At 48.2% G+C, this 17,475-nt stretch overlaps 1 protein-coding gene across 2 annotated transcripts in view; it reads left to right on the top strand.

Moving 5' to 3' along the window:
* The window catches only part of KIAA1549L (KIAA1549 like), a 274,267-nt gene that overhangs the window by 174,174 nt on the left and 82,618 nt on the right, over positions 1–17,475 (top strand). For both annotated transcript variants that reach the window (XM_070564670.1, XM_070564669.1), the window contains exons 9-11: positions 2,067–2,218; positions 7,405–7,576; positions 16,375–16,538. In XM_070564670.1, the coding sequence (XP_070420771.1) occupies positions 2,067–2,218; positions 7,405–7,576; positions 16,375–16,538 (488 nt within the window). The remainder of the gene's footprint in view (positions 1–2,066; positions 2,219–7,404; positions 7,577–16,374; positions 16,539–17,475) is intronic.

Below are 17,475 nucleotides of genomic sequence, written 5' to 3'. Positions count from 1 at the left end.
AGCTCCCCCAGCTGCCTGTTAAGAAGGACACATCCTCTCTGCAGGTAGGGCGATGAGGCACATGGGGCTGTGACTCTGCGGCAGGTGCCCACAGCCTCCTGCCCTTACGTGAGGGTTTTTTTCCTTCAATTTTTGAAATTGTGGTAGAATACATGTAATAGGCAATTTACCATTTTAACCATTTTTAAGTGTACAATTCAGTAGCATTAAGTACATTCACAGTGCTATCAGTTGTCACCACTATTTCCAGAACTTTGTCATCACCTGGAGCCTTTCACTGTTCCCTTTCTTCCATGTCGGCCCTTAATTCTCACTGGGATTCCCATAAAGTACCCCAAGGTGACGCTCCTCGACTGTCCTGTGCCCCCCTCTATCATCTAGTGGTCAGGAGAGGCCGACTTAGGGTGATCCTTCAGCAGCTGGTCTTTGAACCAGCAAGGACGTGGGCTCTGCTCTCTGGAGCCACGAGGGAGGTGATGTCAGGAGGGTTGTGAGGGGCCTCTCTGGGACCTGCCGTGGCGGGGACAGCACAGGAGAGTTTTATCTTTGTTTGCAGGAATGCTGCTGACAGATGAGCTGAGAGTCCCTCACAAGGGCCCTAAAAAGAGAGCTGCTATATACTCTCCATGGGGATTACTTGGCATTTATGGCTTCAAGGAAGTAATTTCTGAGACTCTGCTGTGGGTTTTATTTCTCCCTTGATCGGTTTAAACAGCATTCTCTATCTCTTGTTGTCGTCAGTTGCTTGATCTGGCGCTGTATGGAATGTGATCATAACAACAGCACATTCTTTTCATCCGAGCTGTTTCCATATTCTGGTAGATGGGTGGTATTAATGGTCCTTGGCTGGACTGTGGTAGAACACCCTTTACCAAATGAAAAATCCTGTATTACATTCTCAGCCCATGTAGCTGTGGTCCCTTTAGGAAGATGAGAATTGTTTTTAGCATTTTTCATTTCAGGGATGATGTTGGAAGGCAGTGTTTGTGTGTTTGGGGTGAAGTGTGCTTCCCAAGGGACTTGGAGGAAGGCCTGGACTTTGGGATAGACAGCGAAAGGCGGTTGCCCCCATGGTAAGTGACCATGGTAATCCTCGGATGGCCGTAGCGTTCATTAAAATCCTCCTCCATGCGCTAGCCTTTGCCTGGAATTCCACCATTAATACCTCACCTACTGACCACAGAGAGCCCTGGGTGTAGACAAAGTGCAGTGGTGGAGGAGGGGTGGGAAGAGAGGAACTCCATTCACCTTCCACCACCAGGCACCGGGCTAAGCTGCTTTAGACATCTTGTTTCATCTCAGCCTTAGAGCCCATTAGGAACACGTTTGCTGTGATGTAGACTTTCTTGTTCCCTTTTCAGAGAGGAGAACTTGGACTCAGGGAGCCAGTGGTTTGCCTAACGTCCCACAGATGGCCTGTGCCAGCGCTGAGAGCCCACTCTCTCTTACGCTGTCCTGCTCTCAAGTGGGAGAGTTCCAGAGAGGCCCTGGGCAGCCCCAGGAGTGGGTCCCAAAAGGACCCACAGAGGAGGGAGGGGTGAGGACATGGAGCAGGTGGTTTGCCCAGGTGTGAGGGTCTGGGTTGCAGGATGAGCTCAGAGACTTCAGCAAAGCCGTTGAGAAGGAGAAATAAAATAAAGGTAGCCCTGAGCCAGGAACCGGTAAAACCCAATTAGCTGTACCCGCAGCTATGCTCTGTTCCCACATGGACTCTTAACAACACATCCCATCTTCAGCAAGGTTTGATTTAATCCAGCAGCGTTAGACACGTCACAGCTCATGGAGGAGAGAGCGCAGGCTCTGGAGCCACACAGGCTTGGGTGTGAACCCTGACTTTGTATTTAGCAGCTGTGTGACCTCGGACAAGTCACTTAACCTTTCCAGCATCCATATCATGTAGATAGTGATTCCAGCCTCCTGGGGCTGCTGTAAGGTAAGTGAGGGAAGAAGGGCCAGGCCCTGACATGAGGTCGGCCTGGTATCCTTCAGTGCCCGGCGGTGGTTGTGGCTTCTGAGTCAGTAGGGAGGCTGTCCTCTGAGCAGCCCTCTGCCTTCTGTTTCCACAGTGCTGCAGGGCGTGGACAGTTCGCTGGTGGGCATGCACAACCAGAGCTTCGCCCGGGTCATGGAGCAGCGCCTGGCCCAGCTGTTCATGATGTCCCAGCAACAAGGCCGGCGGTTTAAACGGGCCACCACCCTGGGAAGCTACACTGTGCAGGTGGGTGTGTGTGAAGCCACTGGGTCTTCTGATAAATGTGTGGGAATGTGTGTCCTGAGACTGAGTGAATCGTGCTGTGTGCAGAGGAGCAGCTGTGGTGCAAACTGCCAGAGCTGTTTAATCAACACGGCTCTTAGGTTAGGGAGGATGGGTGGTCATAACCATCAAAATCCTGAAGGAGGGTGAGAGTTAGCTACCCCCCGACAGAGTCACTACTAGATTGTAAGGAAAGGGGGTCTGGGAACAGATTCTTCACACACACAGATGTTTATTAAACAAGAAGTTATCAGTCCGCAGGCACAAACTAGTCACCAGCCTAGGCTGTAGGCTCGATGAGGTCCCAGCTCTCACTGCTTTCAGGCCTTCTCAGGCCTCGTTTAGTCTGCTCTAACCAACAGAACCCTCTGAGTTTGTAACGGACACACGACCACGCAGGGATTTGGGCTGGGAGCTCTAGCAGACTCCGTTGGTGCTCTGCCCAAACCCCCTTACCCTTTCTGTGAATGACAGTGAACTTCCGGCAGCCGCCTCGGAATCGATGTTGGAGGTCTGCCCTTGAGATGCCAGAACCCACCTTGCCTGTACCACAGCTGGCCAGAGGTGCCTGTGACTTAACCAGTGGGGGTTATAAATACCCCAGTTCCCTTGCCCCTTGGCTAGGAGAGTTCTGAAATGTCTGTTTTAGATCATTTCCAGAGCTTTCCCACAGGATTAAGCTTCAGTTGCCCACTGTGGTAACTGGATTGTTGATGTGCCCCTCGTTAGCTCCCTTCACACCCCTGTGTCACCTCCTCATCCTCCTGTCAGTGCCTTGTACCTCACAAATAAATTACAAGCACTCAACTCTTCTTAGAGTCTGTTTCTAGACAGTAGCCGTCCCCCAGGTGGGGGCTCTCAGCCTCTCTAGGTTCCTTATCCAGTTCAAGCAAAAGTGAGAGTCTCTAGTGTGTTTTAGCCAATCCACATATGTTGAATACCACTAATTTCACCAATGAGAACCCATTTCTAAGGTTTGTTATGCTAATTGGCAAAGCTCTGTTTGCGAGATATGAAATTACAGGCATGCTCCTGGTCACTCTCTCTAGAAGGTGGGCCTCCTAATTGGAATCCAGCCTGGTGCCCCTGGGGTGTGAGCTCTTCATTGGAGATTGACCACATCTGGGGTGTAACTTCACCCAAACACACGTGCGTAGTATCACACTGCCCACAAGGAAGCGTCTTAAAGGAAATTACAGACGTTACCACAATCTGTCTGCAGATCATGTCCCCAGGCAATCTTGAAAGTGCAAACGGGGGCTGCTCCGTGGCTGAGTGGTTAAGTTTGTGCGCTCCACTTCGGCGGTCCAGGGTTTCACCAGTTCGGAACCTGGGCTTGGACCTAGCATTGTTCATCTAAGCCAAGCTGAGGCGGCATCCCACATAGCACAGTCAGAAGGCCTTACAACTAGAGTATACAACTGTTACTGTGGGGCTTTGGGGAGAAGAAGGAAAAAAAAAGAAGACGACTAGCAACAGATCTTTTTAATCTTTTCAAAAAAAGGTGCAAACAACTCATCTTCTGGTACGCACCTTCCTGAGTGAGTCAGCATTGTGCCCCTGATGGGGCTCCAGGCTCCCATTCACAGTTGGTGACTTTGGGCCTTGGTTCTGTTGGAAGGTTTTGCTTCTAAAAGTCTCTCTGGTCTGTGATAGCCTCATCAAGAGGAAAAGCGATGGTTAATTTCACATTACAGGTTTGTGACTTCCCGTCTGTGGGGTCCATGCGAGCCCTATAATTCAGGCTTCTCCAAATAACAGAAAGGAAGTTGCTGGACTCAGAGGACAGTGAAACGGGACTTGCCTTAGCTGAAGGAGGAGAAAGAACCACCCTACGATCCTGGTGTTATTCATAAACCTAGGAAATCTAACACATTCTGTGTGTTGAAAGGGCCCAGTGAGATGTTCTCTCTCTCATTTCTTCTGAGGACTCAGTGTGCTTGGCCCCCAGAGTCACCAGGAAAGTCTGAGGGAAGCAAGTAGGGGTTTATTTCTGCAAATCCCTAATTCACAGAGGCTGTAGATCACCTTCTGACATTACCTTGGAGAAATCTGGGTAAGAAGAATTTGCTATTAAATTGAAATTGAGTGAAGTTGTTAGATGTGTGAATTCATTCACTCGTGGCTGGTTGTTGCCTCTCCTGACCTCCTCTCCCACCGGGGGCAGGAAGGACACGCCCAAGTTTCCCAAGTAAAATTCAGTCTACAAAGCTTACGTCATCCTTCCACCCAGAGGCCTTTCTTCTAGGATCAAATAATTTTAAAAGATGAGCTGCCTTCATGAATATGGAGATTTAGATGTCTAGAACTTAAAGATATTTCTCTAGTGGATATATCTGAGAAATTGAGTTCAAAGAAGAAATATATATGACCAATGAACGTTTTTAAATGTTTAACTCACTTGTCATCAAAGTAATGCCATTTTCACCTTCCAAAGCTTAGTAAAATGGTCCCGTCCAGTGTTGAGGAGGATGCAGTGACCTGGGCACTTTCAAACACAGCAAATTCATTTCGAAGAGGCAGAGCTGCACACCAAGATGGAAGGGTGGGAGCAGTGTTTCTCAGAGAGTGTCTGCAGAGTGGCCCCATAAGGTTCCCTGAGGTGAAGCGGTTCTGCCCAGGTCACTTTGGGTGAGGCTGCAGCCTGTAGCCCTGGCTTGAAGATTCCCAAGAATCTTTCAAAGCCTCTAACAAGACCTGAGTAAAGAAATCTTAGTTTCGTTCAACCAACTTGTTTCCAAATTCAAATGTCCACAAGACCCTTGTTTTTGGTAATATCTACATTTCCCCAACGTTTTATTATGAATATTTTCAAACTCACAGAAAAGTTGAAAAAAACTATACAGCTAACACCCATGTACTCACTATCTAGATTCTACAATTAACAATGTACTTTAATACTGTTTTATATTTGATAACATATATCATTTCCATACCACAGATTAGTTTGGACTGCTCTGGAACCTCATATAAATGGAATCCTTTATTCTATATATTCTCTTTCATATGAAGCTTTTTTCACTCAGTGTAGTGTTTTTGAGATTTGTCCATTTTGTGTTATTCAGTAGTTTATTCCTTTTTATTGCAGAATCTTATTCCCTTGTGTGAATACCCTACAGTTTGTCCATTCTTCAGTTGATGGACACCTGGGCTTGTTCCAGTTTTTAGCTATTATAAACAGAGCTGCTATGAACATTCTTCTACAAGGCTTTTTACGGCCATGTGCTTTCATTTCTCTTGGTTATATAGGAGTGGAATTGCTTGTTCGTAGGGTTGGTGTATGTTAGTTCTGTGAGAAACTGCCAGACCTTTTTCCCAAGTGTACCGTTTTCCACGCCCACCAGCCGGATGTGGAGGTCCCTTGCTTCAGGTCCTCATCAGCACGTGGTGTTGTCAGCCCTTCTCACTTTGGGCATTCTGGTGGGTGATAGTGGTGCCTTGTGGTTTTAATTTGAATTTTCCTGTGCTTATTGGCTATTTAGATATCTTCCTTTGTGAAGTGTCTGGTCAGGTTCTTTTAAAAACTCATTTCTTATTGGGTTGTAGTAATATCTATTTTTAATTGTTATATATAGCATATGAACAAAGGAGTGTAAAAATATGTGTTCTAAAGAGCACTAATAAAAGGAACCCACAACCCAAAGGGAAAGAACATTACCCTTACCTTACCCCAGAAGCCTTTTCTGTGTCTTCTCTGAGTATGCATACTGCCTTCCTTTCCATCAGAGTTGAGTGTGCTTTTGGATTTTGTATTAAATCATGCCTGTATTTTCTGTATAGATTTCACCATCCACATGTGTATCCCTAAACAATACATCATTTAGTTTTGCCTGTTTTTGAATTTTATATTCTGTGATTTGTTTCTTTTGCTCAACATCAGGCTTTTGTGTTCACCATATTGATATAAATAACCATAGTTCACTTAAACTACCCTATAATATTTCATTGTGTGACTCTACCATAACTCCTTTATCCATTCTACTCTTTGTGACTTTTGGAGTTTTTGGTTTTTTGCTATTATGAACAATGCTACTATAAACAGTTTTGTAATATCTTTAGTATCGTATGACACTTATAGTCTATAATATACACTTTATAAAATACTATACTACACTATACTATAATGTTTATCAGTTATTGATTGTAATAGTGAAAAGTGGACAACAACTTAAAAAATGAAGGGTTAGTTAAGTTTATGAGTCATGCATGCAGTATGAGCATTATGTGGGTATTAACATTTACATTTTATGTATTTATGATGGTTATCAATTGTTAGTTATAATACTCAAAAATGAGTAACAATGTAAGTGTTTGACAATAAAGGATTTGCTAAATAAGTTTGTGAGGTGTGCACTGAAATGCTGTGTAGAAACTAACATTTATGCTTTTGTTATATTCAAGGCCATTTCTGGATGCAAGTAAAAATAGCAAAATATGATACTATATATAGTGTATGAAAATTATTTTGTAAAATAATAAATAAAAGGCTTTTGTGGGGAAACAAGCAATAGAAGTAAATACTCCAAAATGATAATAGTAATTAGTTTGTAGTGGAGGGATTACAAATTGTTTTCATTTTATTTCACTTCTTGATGCCTTTCTGTATTTTCAAATTTTCTGTAGTGAATGCGTATAACTTGTACAATGAGAGAAAGCAACAAAGGTTTTTTTAGAAAAAGAACTTTGGGTCTCCAAGTACTGCCTTTATTAGAGATCTTTTCAATTGCAGACGTATAAGTTCATTTTTTTTCCTCTCTGACAGTTGCGGGAATTGAAATTAGAAATCTTGTTTGAGAATAACCTAACATGCCCTGAATTAATGTGGAGGCCTATTTTCAAATGAGGCCAGAGTTCTCTGGAGGCTGGAAGACATCACCATTTCAGCATTCTCTTCTCCAGCCTCAAACTGTTTTTTCCAGATGTTGATATTTTCAAAATCTTTTTCTCCTCCCTGCCTCCCCCTCCAGTGATCACAGGGCATCTTGAGATGTTGGTGATAGGAAGGTACATGAAGGTTGATGTCTAGAACAGCTGTTGTGGGCCCACGTAGCCACGGAGGCGTCAGCAGGCAGGAGGGAGCCCGCTGATTGCCCGTTTGATTGCAGGCTCTGTGCAAGATGCCCGTAACACAGCCTCTCTTGCTCTGACAGATGGTGAAGATGCAGCGGGTGCCGGGACCCAAGGACCCAGTGGAGCTGACTTACTACACTTTGTACAACGGGAAGCCATTGCTGGGGACCGCAGCTGCCAAGATCCTGAGCACCATTGACTCCCAAAGGATGGCCTTGACCCTGCATCATGTCGTCCTTCTGCAAGCTGACCGTAAGGGCATAGTCTTTCCATTCACGATTTTTACCAACATTAAATGTTTCCTGCAAATCAAAGTGATTCCCCAAACTGATGTTAATAGACCCAAAGCTAAACATTTTGTTCTAGAAGGTTCTTAAATCAGTCAGCTGTTCCTGTGTTCTTTGAATCGATAGACTTTGGTTAAGGGGTGTGTTTTGGACGTTAGGATGATCGTGACATTATTTTCCCCGAGTCCTACCCGCTCTTCCTCCTCAGTGTAGTCCAGTGAACAGCTGGAAAAATCACCATAACTCAGATTATATTTGTCTGCTGGGGAGTTAAAGACGAGTAGATTCAGTAAGCATTTATAGAGACCTATATGAACAGTGCTTGGTGCTGGAGGACATACAGAGTGGGCAAGACTTGGTCCCTGGCTTTCAGGAGCAGAGAGGGAGCCCGTGCAGATGGGAAGGAGTGGACCACGGGCCGGTGCCGTGAGGAGGCGATGTGGTGCCCGGTCAGCGCAGGGAGAGCTTGCTCTGCAGGGGCGTCTGGAAGAGTGGACAGGAAAGGGTAGTGAAAATAATAACTGCCTCTGAATATCCTCCCCTGAGGCAGCTAATATGCTCATTTCTTTACATAGACTTTCTCACTTTCTCCTCTCATTGGGCAACTTCATTCAGCTCCAAATTACAGATGAAGAAACCAAGGCTTGGAAAACTTAAGTAACTTGCTTGGTATCGCAGAACTGGTACCTAGTTTGCCAAGATCTGAATCTGGATCTGTCTGACTCCAAATGTGTGTTCTGAACTGTACTACATGCTAAGATTTCAACAGAGGGAGAGGAAGGTGTATATTCTGGAAGGACAGAGCAGTATGAGAAAAAGAATGGAGGTGAGAAGTACCAGGTGTGCTTGAAAAGCAAGGGGTTCAGACTGAAACATGAGGAGGAGTTGGTGGGGTCAGAAAGGGGGACTCCTTGGGAGATGCAGGCCTGGGATGGCAGAGGGAGGAGGCTGTGCGTGATGTGATGGGCTGTGGGAGCGACTGAAGATTTCCAAGCAGGGAGTGGTAGTATTGGAACTACCCATGATTTGGGAGGTTAATCTATCAGCAGTGTCCAGGACAGGAGGAGGTAGGACTGGTGAGGAGGCTCTGGTGGCCCAGGTGTTGGGGACCCAAGCAAGGCTGTAAAGAGAGTGAGGGAGAGGGGAGGTGATGAAGGTGAGAGATTGTGAGGAAGAAAGATTTGATAACATGCTGAGCATACAGGGCATGGACGGTCATTTCCTGTTGATTTCCTAGTTGGTATCCACACTCCTTACGAACCTGACACCTGGCTCATGGTTTTCCTCTCCTCCTCATCTTCTGCCTTTGTCTGGGGCGGGGGGCAGTCGGGCTTCCGTGGTGATGGTCCAGCCCACGTGTTGTTGTGGCTTCACTTCCACTCGGCCAGCACATCCTCACAGACATGCCTTTCCCTGGAAGTGATGGTCACCCTCTGCAATCTCATCTTTGAAATGCCATTTTTAACTCAGATTCTCTCCCTTTGCGCCTTTCTCCCTTCTCCCTGTGGGCTCTGGCCCCATCGCTGGTCAGGTCTGCTACTTGCTTCACTGGTATTGCTGCACCGTCTTTCTGAGGGCTCCCCAGGGTTCCATTTTCAGCTCTTTCTACCTCTCTCCAGGTAGGAAATACATTGTGGAAGACAGGAGTGGAAACTGTGGCAGGTGCCCAGGCGAGAGGCGAAGGTTTAGACGGGGGACTCAGAGAAGTGGATGGATGTGGGATATTTGTGGAGACAGAGCTGATGGGACGAGACAACGGACTCTGTGTGTGGCAGGAGGAGGCGAGGGCCAGAAGACTCGAGGGTGACTCCTAGACGTTTGCTTGAGTGCTGGTTGTGGTGTCATCTGTCAAGATGCAGAAGATGCAAAAGATAGAGAGGTTCAGTGGAGCTGGAGTGAGAATGGGGGAGATGGAACTGAGAGTTTGGTTTTAGACATGTTAGGTTTGAGATGTCCTAGACACTCCTGTAGAGCCCGGGAGATGTAAACTGAGGAGTCATCAACAGAGGTGACATTGACAGCTAAGGGAGTGGGTGAGATTAAGCAGGAGAGCCATGAGTATCGCTGGGGAATCCATGAGGGAAGAACTGCAACCAGCAGAAGGCGCTGAGGAGCAGCGGGGAGATGGGAGGGACCCAGGAGAGCCGGCTCTGTGAATAAGCAAAAGAAGCGAACGTTCTGGAAGGGAGGGAGCTACTGCATCGACTTACTTCTTGAGAGGCGAAGTACTGTGAGGATGGAGATTGACTGAATTTGGTAAAATGGAGGTTGTTGGTGACCTTGGCAGGAGTGGTTTCCAGGAACAGGTGATGGAGACAGCTTGGCTGGAGTGGACTGGGGAGAGGATGGGGTGGGGAAGTGGTGACAGCAAAGAGGAGAAGATGAATGGTGCAGTTGCTGGGGGCACGTGGGAGATGGGGGGCGTGTTTGAATGTCACTCGCTCACTGTAATAGACAGGGAGAAACTGACAATGCTGAAGAGAGACGTGAGAACTGTAAGAGTGAAGTCCTTGAGTGGATGAGGGAGTGGCACAAGTCAGGGGTCACACTCAGCCAGGAGCGGGGACAGCTCATCCTTTTGCCCCGGGAGAGAAAGCAGAGCACAGGGGTGTGGGTGCCTTAGTTCCAGGGGCTTCCATTGCCCTTACCATGTGGGCAAACAAGCTGTTTTCTCTCTGTCCCCGTCATGAGCTCTTTCAAAGCAGGTACCCCATCTCATTCATCTTTGACTATCCAGCTCCAGCTACTGCCTGGCACCGTTCTTGTGAATGGAGAGGACTGACCTTTGCTAAATGCCTCTGCCAGGCCCTGAGCGAGGCACACAGTTAGAAGTCACCATAGCAAAGCAGGTGAGAGCAGAGCCTCTGAAATGAGATGGACCTGGATTCACATCCCTGCTCTTCTACTTTCCAGCTGTGGAGCTTGGAGACAAATTAATGACCCTCTCTGACCTTCGTATTCCTCGTGTATAAAATGGTACTATAAAAACACTGACCTGATAGAGCTACTTGGAGCCTTACAAGAGGTCATTATCGTGTGTCAAGGGCTTGGCACAACCCTGGGGCGCCCGGGAAGCGGCAGCTGAATGTCTCGTTTATCCACGAGGTAGAAGGACTGACGGAGAGAGGGCGTGAAGAAGGAAAGGTGGCTTGAAGGTTAGGAACCCAGATAACGCAGAGAATAGGGTGCTGTTAATGAGGATAGAAAGGGGGTCGACAGGAGCAGCATTTTAGAAGGGAGAAGAGAATGTATTCAGTCTGGGCCGTGTTGCGCCTGAGGTGGTACTGAACTAAGGGTGCAGTTGGGGTCGCGGTGTTGCTGGCATCTCGAGGGCTGAAGCTAGGAAGGTTTTTGGGAATTCAAGCTTGGATCTCAGGAGAGTTCACACTGTAGATTGTGAGAACGCTGTAGGTGCAGGTTTGGGAAACTTCGAGTGTCCGGGGAGGGAGTAGAGAAACGCCTCTCTCCCGGGGTCGGATCAGGAGAATGCCGAGGCCAGTGAAGAGAGGATCCAGTTTTCTCCTAATTGTTTTGAAAGCAGCGTGCAGTGTGAATCTAGGGTGAGCACTGTGAATAGAGTCACAGTGCTGAACAATCACCTTCTTCCTCTGAAGGGAGAGTGTTAGCGTTCCATGTGTCCTCGTGATTTCCACATGCCCAGCTCCAGGGCCGGTGTGCAGTGCCCTCCTGCAGTGCCCACCTGACCCACGGCGCCTTCTGGGCAGCGGGCCAGCAACGACTCCTAAAGAAGGCGACTGCGCGTCTAGCGGAGGTTTTCATCTGCTCCGTTGGCGGGGTCTGGATGAGAGGCCTTGCAGAGTGGTTATCCAGTGGATGAGCAGGAGGACCCTCCCCGGGCAGAAGCGGACCAGAGCAGGAATTGGTTTACCTTGCATGGCCATCAGACACTTATCTCAAAAAACGCCACTAGCGGAAGCGATAGACAGGCTCTTTGATGGGGGGAACTCATGCTCGTTCGTTATTTCAGCAGGTATTTTTGAGCCCCTCCTATGTGCCTGGCACTGTTGCGGGCGCTGGAGGTCCAGCAGCTACAGCAGAGAGCAAAGCAGACAGACCCCCGCCGTGTGCAGCTTCCATTCCTGAGGGGGCAGGTCCAGTAAACAAATAACTAGGCAGTGTGCTAGGTGCTAGTAAGTGCCGTGGGGAAACATTAGGCGGGGAGGACTGGGGGACGTGAAGGAGATAATGGCTGCAATTTTCAATTGTTGGGGGTCAAGAAGAGGATCTTTGAGGAAGTAGCCTTTGACGGACCACCCGAGGATATCTGGGGACAAGGTTCCAGGCGGAGGGGGAGGGTTTGAGACGCAGCGAGGAGGTCACTGATGGAGGAGAGTGGTGGCGATGAGGTCAGAGGTGCAGATGAGGGGCCCCCATCACTGGATCCCCACGTGCTGCCCACAGGTGGGATGGGAGCCCTGAGGGCCTTGGGCAGGACAGTGACGTGGACTGAGCACTGAGCAACTGCTGGTACCCAGGCTAGACCCTGCCTGCCTCCACTCATACGCGTTACGAACTTTGATGTTTTGACAGCCGCAAAAATGAGCTGGAAATGTGTTTTGAATGGATTCCTCCTCCTTTCAACATTTGCTTCACATGAGAATATTCTGAATTTAGATTCTGTGGACCCTTTGACTTCATTCCGTCTGACAAATACGTGTGTGTGTATGCGTGTGTGTGTGTGTTCGTGCACACGTGCACCCACGCTTCCATTCGTATGTGTTAACTAGGAACTGACTTAAGCTTGCACTTCAGAGAAAGGACTTTCCATAAAAACATCTCACCTCCCCTGGGGCTGTTTGCTCATTTGCAAATTGGGGATAAGAATGATACTGGGCAAAGGGCCTACCCCAGGCCCAGCACACGGGGAACTCCCAGAACCTGCTGGCCCCTTTTCTGTCCTTCCTCAACTGAAGTGCTTGCAAGTTAAATAACCATTCATTCCTTTGGTCTCCCTACATGACTTTGTAGTTTCAGATTATTATGCCACTGAACATATCGGGTCTGGATGACGTCAGCTGACCTGACTTGACTGTCTCTTTGACTGTTAAACGACTTTATTAATGGGCGTAAGATAAATCTGTTCTCTCCCCATTTAAACAGAAGAGAAGGGACTTTACCTCCTGCCCCCGGGAGGAACCTGTGCACCAAACAATAAAGCTGAGGAGAAGCAGAACACGTGGAAATATTTCATACTTGCTAATGAAAAAAATCGTATATTTAGAGTATCTTGTTCTGTTACACTCTACATTTTTCTCCATCAGGATAGAACAGCAATGCCAAAAAGAGGCATATTGCTATTTTCTACAGAAGCTCTAAGCCTTAAAAAATGTTAATGGCATAAAACTCACATATAAATACCAAATTACTAAAAGCAGCAGCAATTAAATGTTTAATGTCAACAGAGGCACATTACCTAATGAGCTGTTTTCAGAAGTTAATAATGCGATTAATCACCAATTGATAAAAATTGTGGAAAAGGAGTTATTTTGTACTAATACTGCTCCAGATGAAGTGCTGACTGATGGAAGGGGCCAGAAAAGTCACGGGGGGTTGAAGGCAGAGAGAGACTAGCTGGCTCCTCAGGCAGGTCCTCACCAGGCAGTACTTCCCGGTGGGGTCTTTATATTCCAGAGTCTGGTCCTCAACTTTGTGAGTCTGCCAGCCCCAAGAATTCAGCAGGATCAGGAGGACTAACTTATGCTAACCAGACTTACAAGAGATTGCTATATAAACCGGATTGGCAGTATGTTAATTTAAAATATTGACTAGAACTACCAGAGATGGGGCTTCTCCGTTACTCTCTCCTGTGTAGAAACCTTTATGGGGAGCCAAATTGCAACAGCCATAATGCTGGTTCATTTGTGCAGTCATGTGCCACATGATGACGTTTTGGTCCACGACAGAGCACACATACGATACGATGGTCCCATAAGCTTAGTCCCATCTAGCTGAGGTGTGTAGGAGGCTGTACCATCCAGGTTTGTGTAAGCACACTCCATGATGTTCACACAACAAGGAAATCGCCTGACAACGCATTTCTCAGAACGTATCCCCGTCCATCGTTAAGCAATGCATATCATTCAGCTTTTAATTGAGCACCTACTCTGTGCAAGGCCCTATGCTAGGCCTGTGGATGCAACAGTGAACAAGAGACAACATGCCCTGGCCTCCCAGAGTGTCCATTCTCTGCAGGGGCAGGAGTGACAGAGGATGAACAAGTACATACGGTGTGTCACGTCAGATGGTGATAAGTGCCTTAGAGCCTCGCCACTCCAGGGTGGCCTGGAGCCTGCTGCATGTCCCCCCCACCCCGGGAACTGGGTAGAAGCACAGAATCTGAGGCCCCATCTCGACCCGCAGAATCAGAGTCCGCATCTGAACAAGATCCCCAGGTGTGCACATTGAAGTCAGAGAAGCACTGCTTTAGAGGAGACTTAAGTAGGATGAGCAGGATGGAGAGTGCCAGGTCAGAGGCTGTTATTTTATATTGTCCAGGGAAGGCCTCACAGATATGGTGACACTTGTGCAGAGCCCTGTGGCAAGTGAGGGAGGAAGCCGTGTGGGCATGTAGGTGAAGAGTATTCTAGATGGAGGAATAAGCCAGTGCAAAGGCCCTGAGGCAGGAGCATGTCCAGCATATTGGAAACACAGTAGGAGGCCAGTAGGCTGGAAGTGAGTGAGTTAAAGGAGGAGCAGAGGTCTATAAGGCCAGAGAAATGACTGAGGTGGTCAGAGGGGCAGATCCCTTAGGGTCTCATAGAAATTATAGGGACTCCGGCTCTTACTCTGAGTGGGTTCAGAGCCTCCCAAGGGTTTTGAGCAGAGGAGTGTTGTGATCTGGGTTCTTAATGGATCGCTCCAGCTGGTGTGTCACAAGTGGACTATAGGAGTCAGGTGCAAGGTAGAAGGCCGTCGCAGGAATTCAGGTGAGATGTGGGTAGCTTGGGTCACAGTGGGAGCAGCCGTGATGGAAAGTGATGGAGATGACAGGGCTTGTTAATGATTAGGATGTTGGGTGAGAGTAAAAGAGAAGGGTCAGCACTGATGGCCAAGTTACTGGCCTGAGCAACTGGAAGGAAGGGGTTGCCTTTTATTGGAGTGGAGAATATCACAGGAAGAAAAGGTTCTGGGGGAAATTGAGAGTTGGGTTCTGAACGTATTGGACTGAGCATCTTTGAACTTTCCAATTGGAGATTGGAGTTGGCGGTTGGACATAGGGATGTAGAGTCAGGGTGGAGGTCCTGCGGGAGCCATTCAGGTGACCATTATCAGCACAGATGGTGTTTACAGCCACTGGCCTGTGAGGTCATCTGGGGAGTGCGGGAGGAGAGAACCTGGGTGGTGTTAACGGACGCCGTCACCAACCTGGAACACCTGGTTGCAGCCATCGCGTCCGCCAGGGTAGACCTGCCGTCCATCAGGTTACCCACGTCTGCCAGTTGGGCCTGTCCCCTGGCAGGGCTGAGTCTTTGCCTGCCCTGTGGTTCTCTTTCTACATTTCCTGCAGACCCTACTCCTTCCCAGTAACTCTTTCTTCCTGCAGACAATTGCTTTGGTTACTGTTTTTTTCACTCCAGTTCTAAGAGCACAATTGGTCCTTTGATGGGACTGAGTGTTTTCCAAGCTGACTCACCGGTGATCCTGGGGGAGACTCATTCATCTCATATCGAGAGCTTTTTTTCCCTTACATCTTCCTAACCCAACTTAACAAAAAGTTGAAAGAATTGTACAGTGAACACCCATGTTCCCACCACTTAGATTCCACAATTAGCCTTTTGCTATATTTTCGTTATCACGTATCTGTTCATCTCTCTATCCCTCCATCCATCAATCCATCTTATTTTTTGATGCATTTCAAAGCAAGTTGCAAACATCAGTAGACTTCAACCCTAAACACTTCAGCATGCGTATCGTTGCCTAGAGTTCAGTATTTGTTTACGGTGTTTTAAGGTAAAATTTGCATACAGTGAAATGTACGGATCTTATGTATCCCATTTGATGAGTTTTGACAAACGTGTGCACCTGTGTAACCCTGATCCCTCTCGTGATGTAGAGCGTGACCATCACCTGTTGCCCTTTGCAGGTTAATTAATTCCAGCCCCTCCCCGCTGGAGGCACCTGCTGTTCTAAGAACATGTTCTTCCTACTGACCGTCGCTTAGGCTGCTCTTGACTCCAGCCCTGAGAACAGCCTGGCCCTTGTGATTAGACTGAGGCATTTCCAAACTTCCCCACCCAGCCACTTGGTTGGGGGTGGGGGAATGCGTCTACTCGGTTACGGTTTAGTGATTTCTCACTCAGAGGATGACTTTACTGCAATATTTAGTGGCCCTTTAATCTCTGTGGCCTTGGTCTCCTGACTCTAGCACCGCTCTAATCCTCAGATTTCTTCTCTCTTCTTTTCCTTTGACTCACGGACATCCCAGTGAGGAAAATCCATACGATCCATTCTCCTCCTCCTCCTCTTCCCAGTAGTGAAGGCCAGCATTTATTGGGCACCTAGTAGGGCCACACCAAGGCCCCACACGTCCCTTGTCTCTCTGCTGCCCACAGAATGATAGCCCCATTTTACAGAGGAGGAAACGGAAACTCAGAAACCTTGAGTAACTTGCCCAAGGCAAGAGCCTTTCTGATCCCAAGCCCCGTAACAGGCTCAGGACTTGGGACTGGGGACTTATGTCCTGACTGCTTCCCCCTTACCACTGCTCCTTGTCATGTGCTTCCTTCTGGCTCTTTCCCACAGCCGTGGTGAAGAATCCGCCCAACAACCTGTGGATCATCGCTGCGGTGCTGGCGCCCATCGCCGTGGTCACGGTCATCATCATCATCATCACGGCTGTGCTCTGCCGGAAAAACAAGAGCGACTTTAAGCCAGACGCCGTGATGAACCTGCCTCAGCGAGCAAAGGTTCGGGAAGCGGTGAGGGGAGGAGCGGGGGCCAGGCCTTTCCTCTCTTGGCTTTTGAGGCCGTTGCACTTACCGTCAGAAACATCCTCACCAGCCCTCATTTTGAAGGAGACCCTTAATTTATTTGGACTTTTTAAAAATTACGGTAAAATATACATAACATAAAACTTGCATCTTGACCCTTTGTAAGTGCACAGTTTAGTGGCGTTGAGTGTCCCACATTGTCGTGCAGCCTCTGTTTTCATAGTCAGGACCTGCTGGCTGATGCCTACCTGATGCTCACTCTGCCGTAAGTGCTTTACAGATAGCCTCTCACTCAGTCCTCACAGCAGCCTTGGGGAGAGTGCATTATTTTACAGATGAGGAAACTGAGGCACAGACAACTAGGAGCTAGATGGACCTGAAAGGGGCTTTAGGGTCGTCCAAGCTGACAGCTCCTTTTACAGAGAAGTCACTCTTTCAGGCTCACAGTTAGTGAGGAGCAGAACTGGTGGGAGAGCCAGTCTCTTGGCTCCTGCTGCAGGCCTCTTTTGGGCTCACAGTTAGTGAGGAGCAGAACTGGTGGAGAGCCAGCCTCTTGGCCCCTGCTGCAGGCCTCTTTCGGCTCACAGTTAGTGAGGAGCAGAACTGGTGGAGAGCCAGCCTCTTGGCCCCTGCTGCAGGCCTCTTCTGGGCACATTAGGCCCTCACAATGTCCCTTCTTCCGTTGGCCAGAATGGCTCGTCTGCAAGGGCTGCCGTGATGGGCAAGCTGCAGGGCCTGGGTCGGGCGGCCGTCAAACCCCCGTTCAGTGGCTCCGCTGAAGCCTGGCTGGGAGCCCCGTCCGTCTCCACAGCCTCTACACGTCCACGGCAGCCACCTCCGGCCTGGGAGGGGGATGGGCTGAGGACATTCCAAAGGCTAGGTTTCCAGTGACGTCGCTCCCTCATGATACTCC

Source organism: Equus przewalskii, chromosome 11 (genome assembly GCF_037783145.1).
Source record: "Equus przewalskii isolate Varuska chromosome 11, EquPr2, whole genome shotgun sequence".
NCBI lineage: Eukaryota > Metazoa > Chordata > Mammalia > Perissodactyla > Equidae > Equus > Equus przewalskii.
Note: the sequence above shows the minus strand (reverse complement) of the source record. Positions and strands in the feature narration are given on the sequence as shown.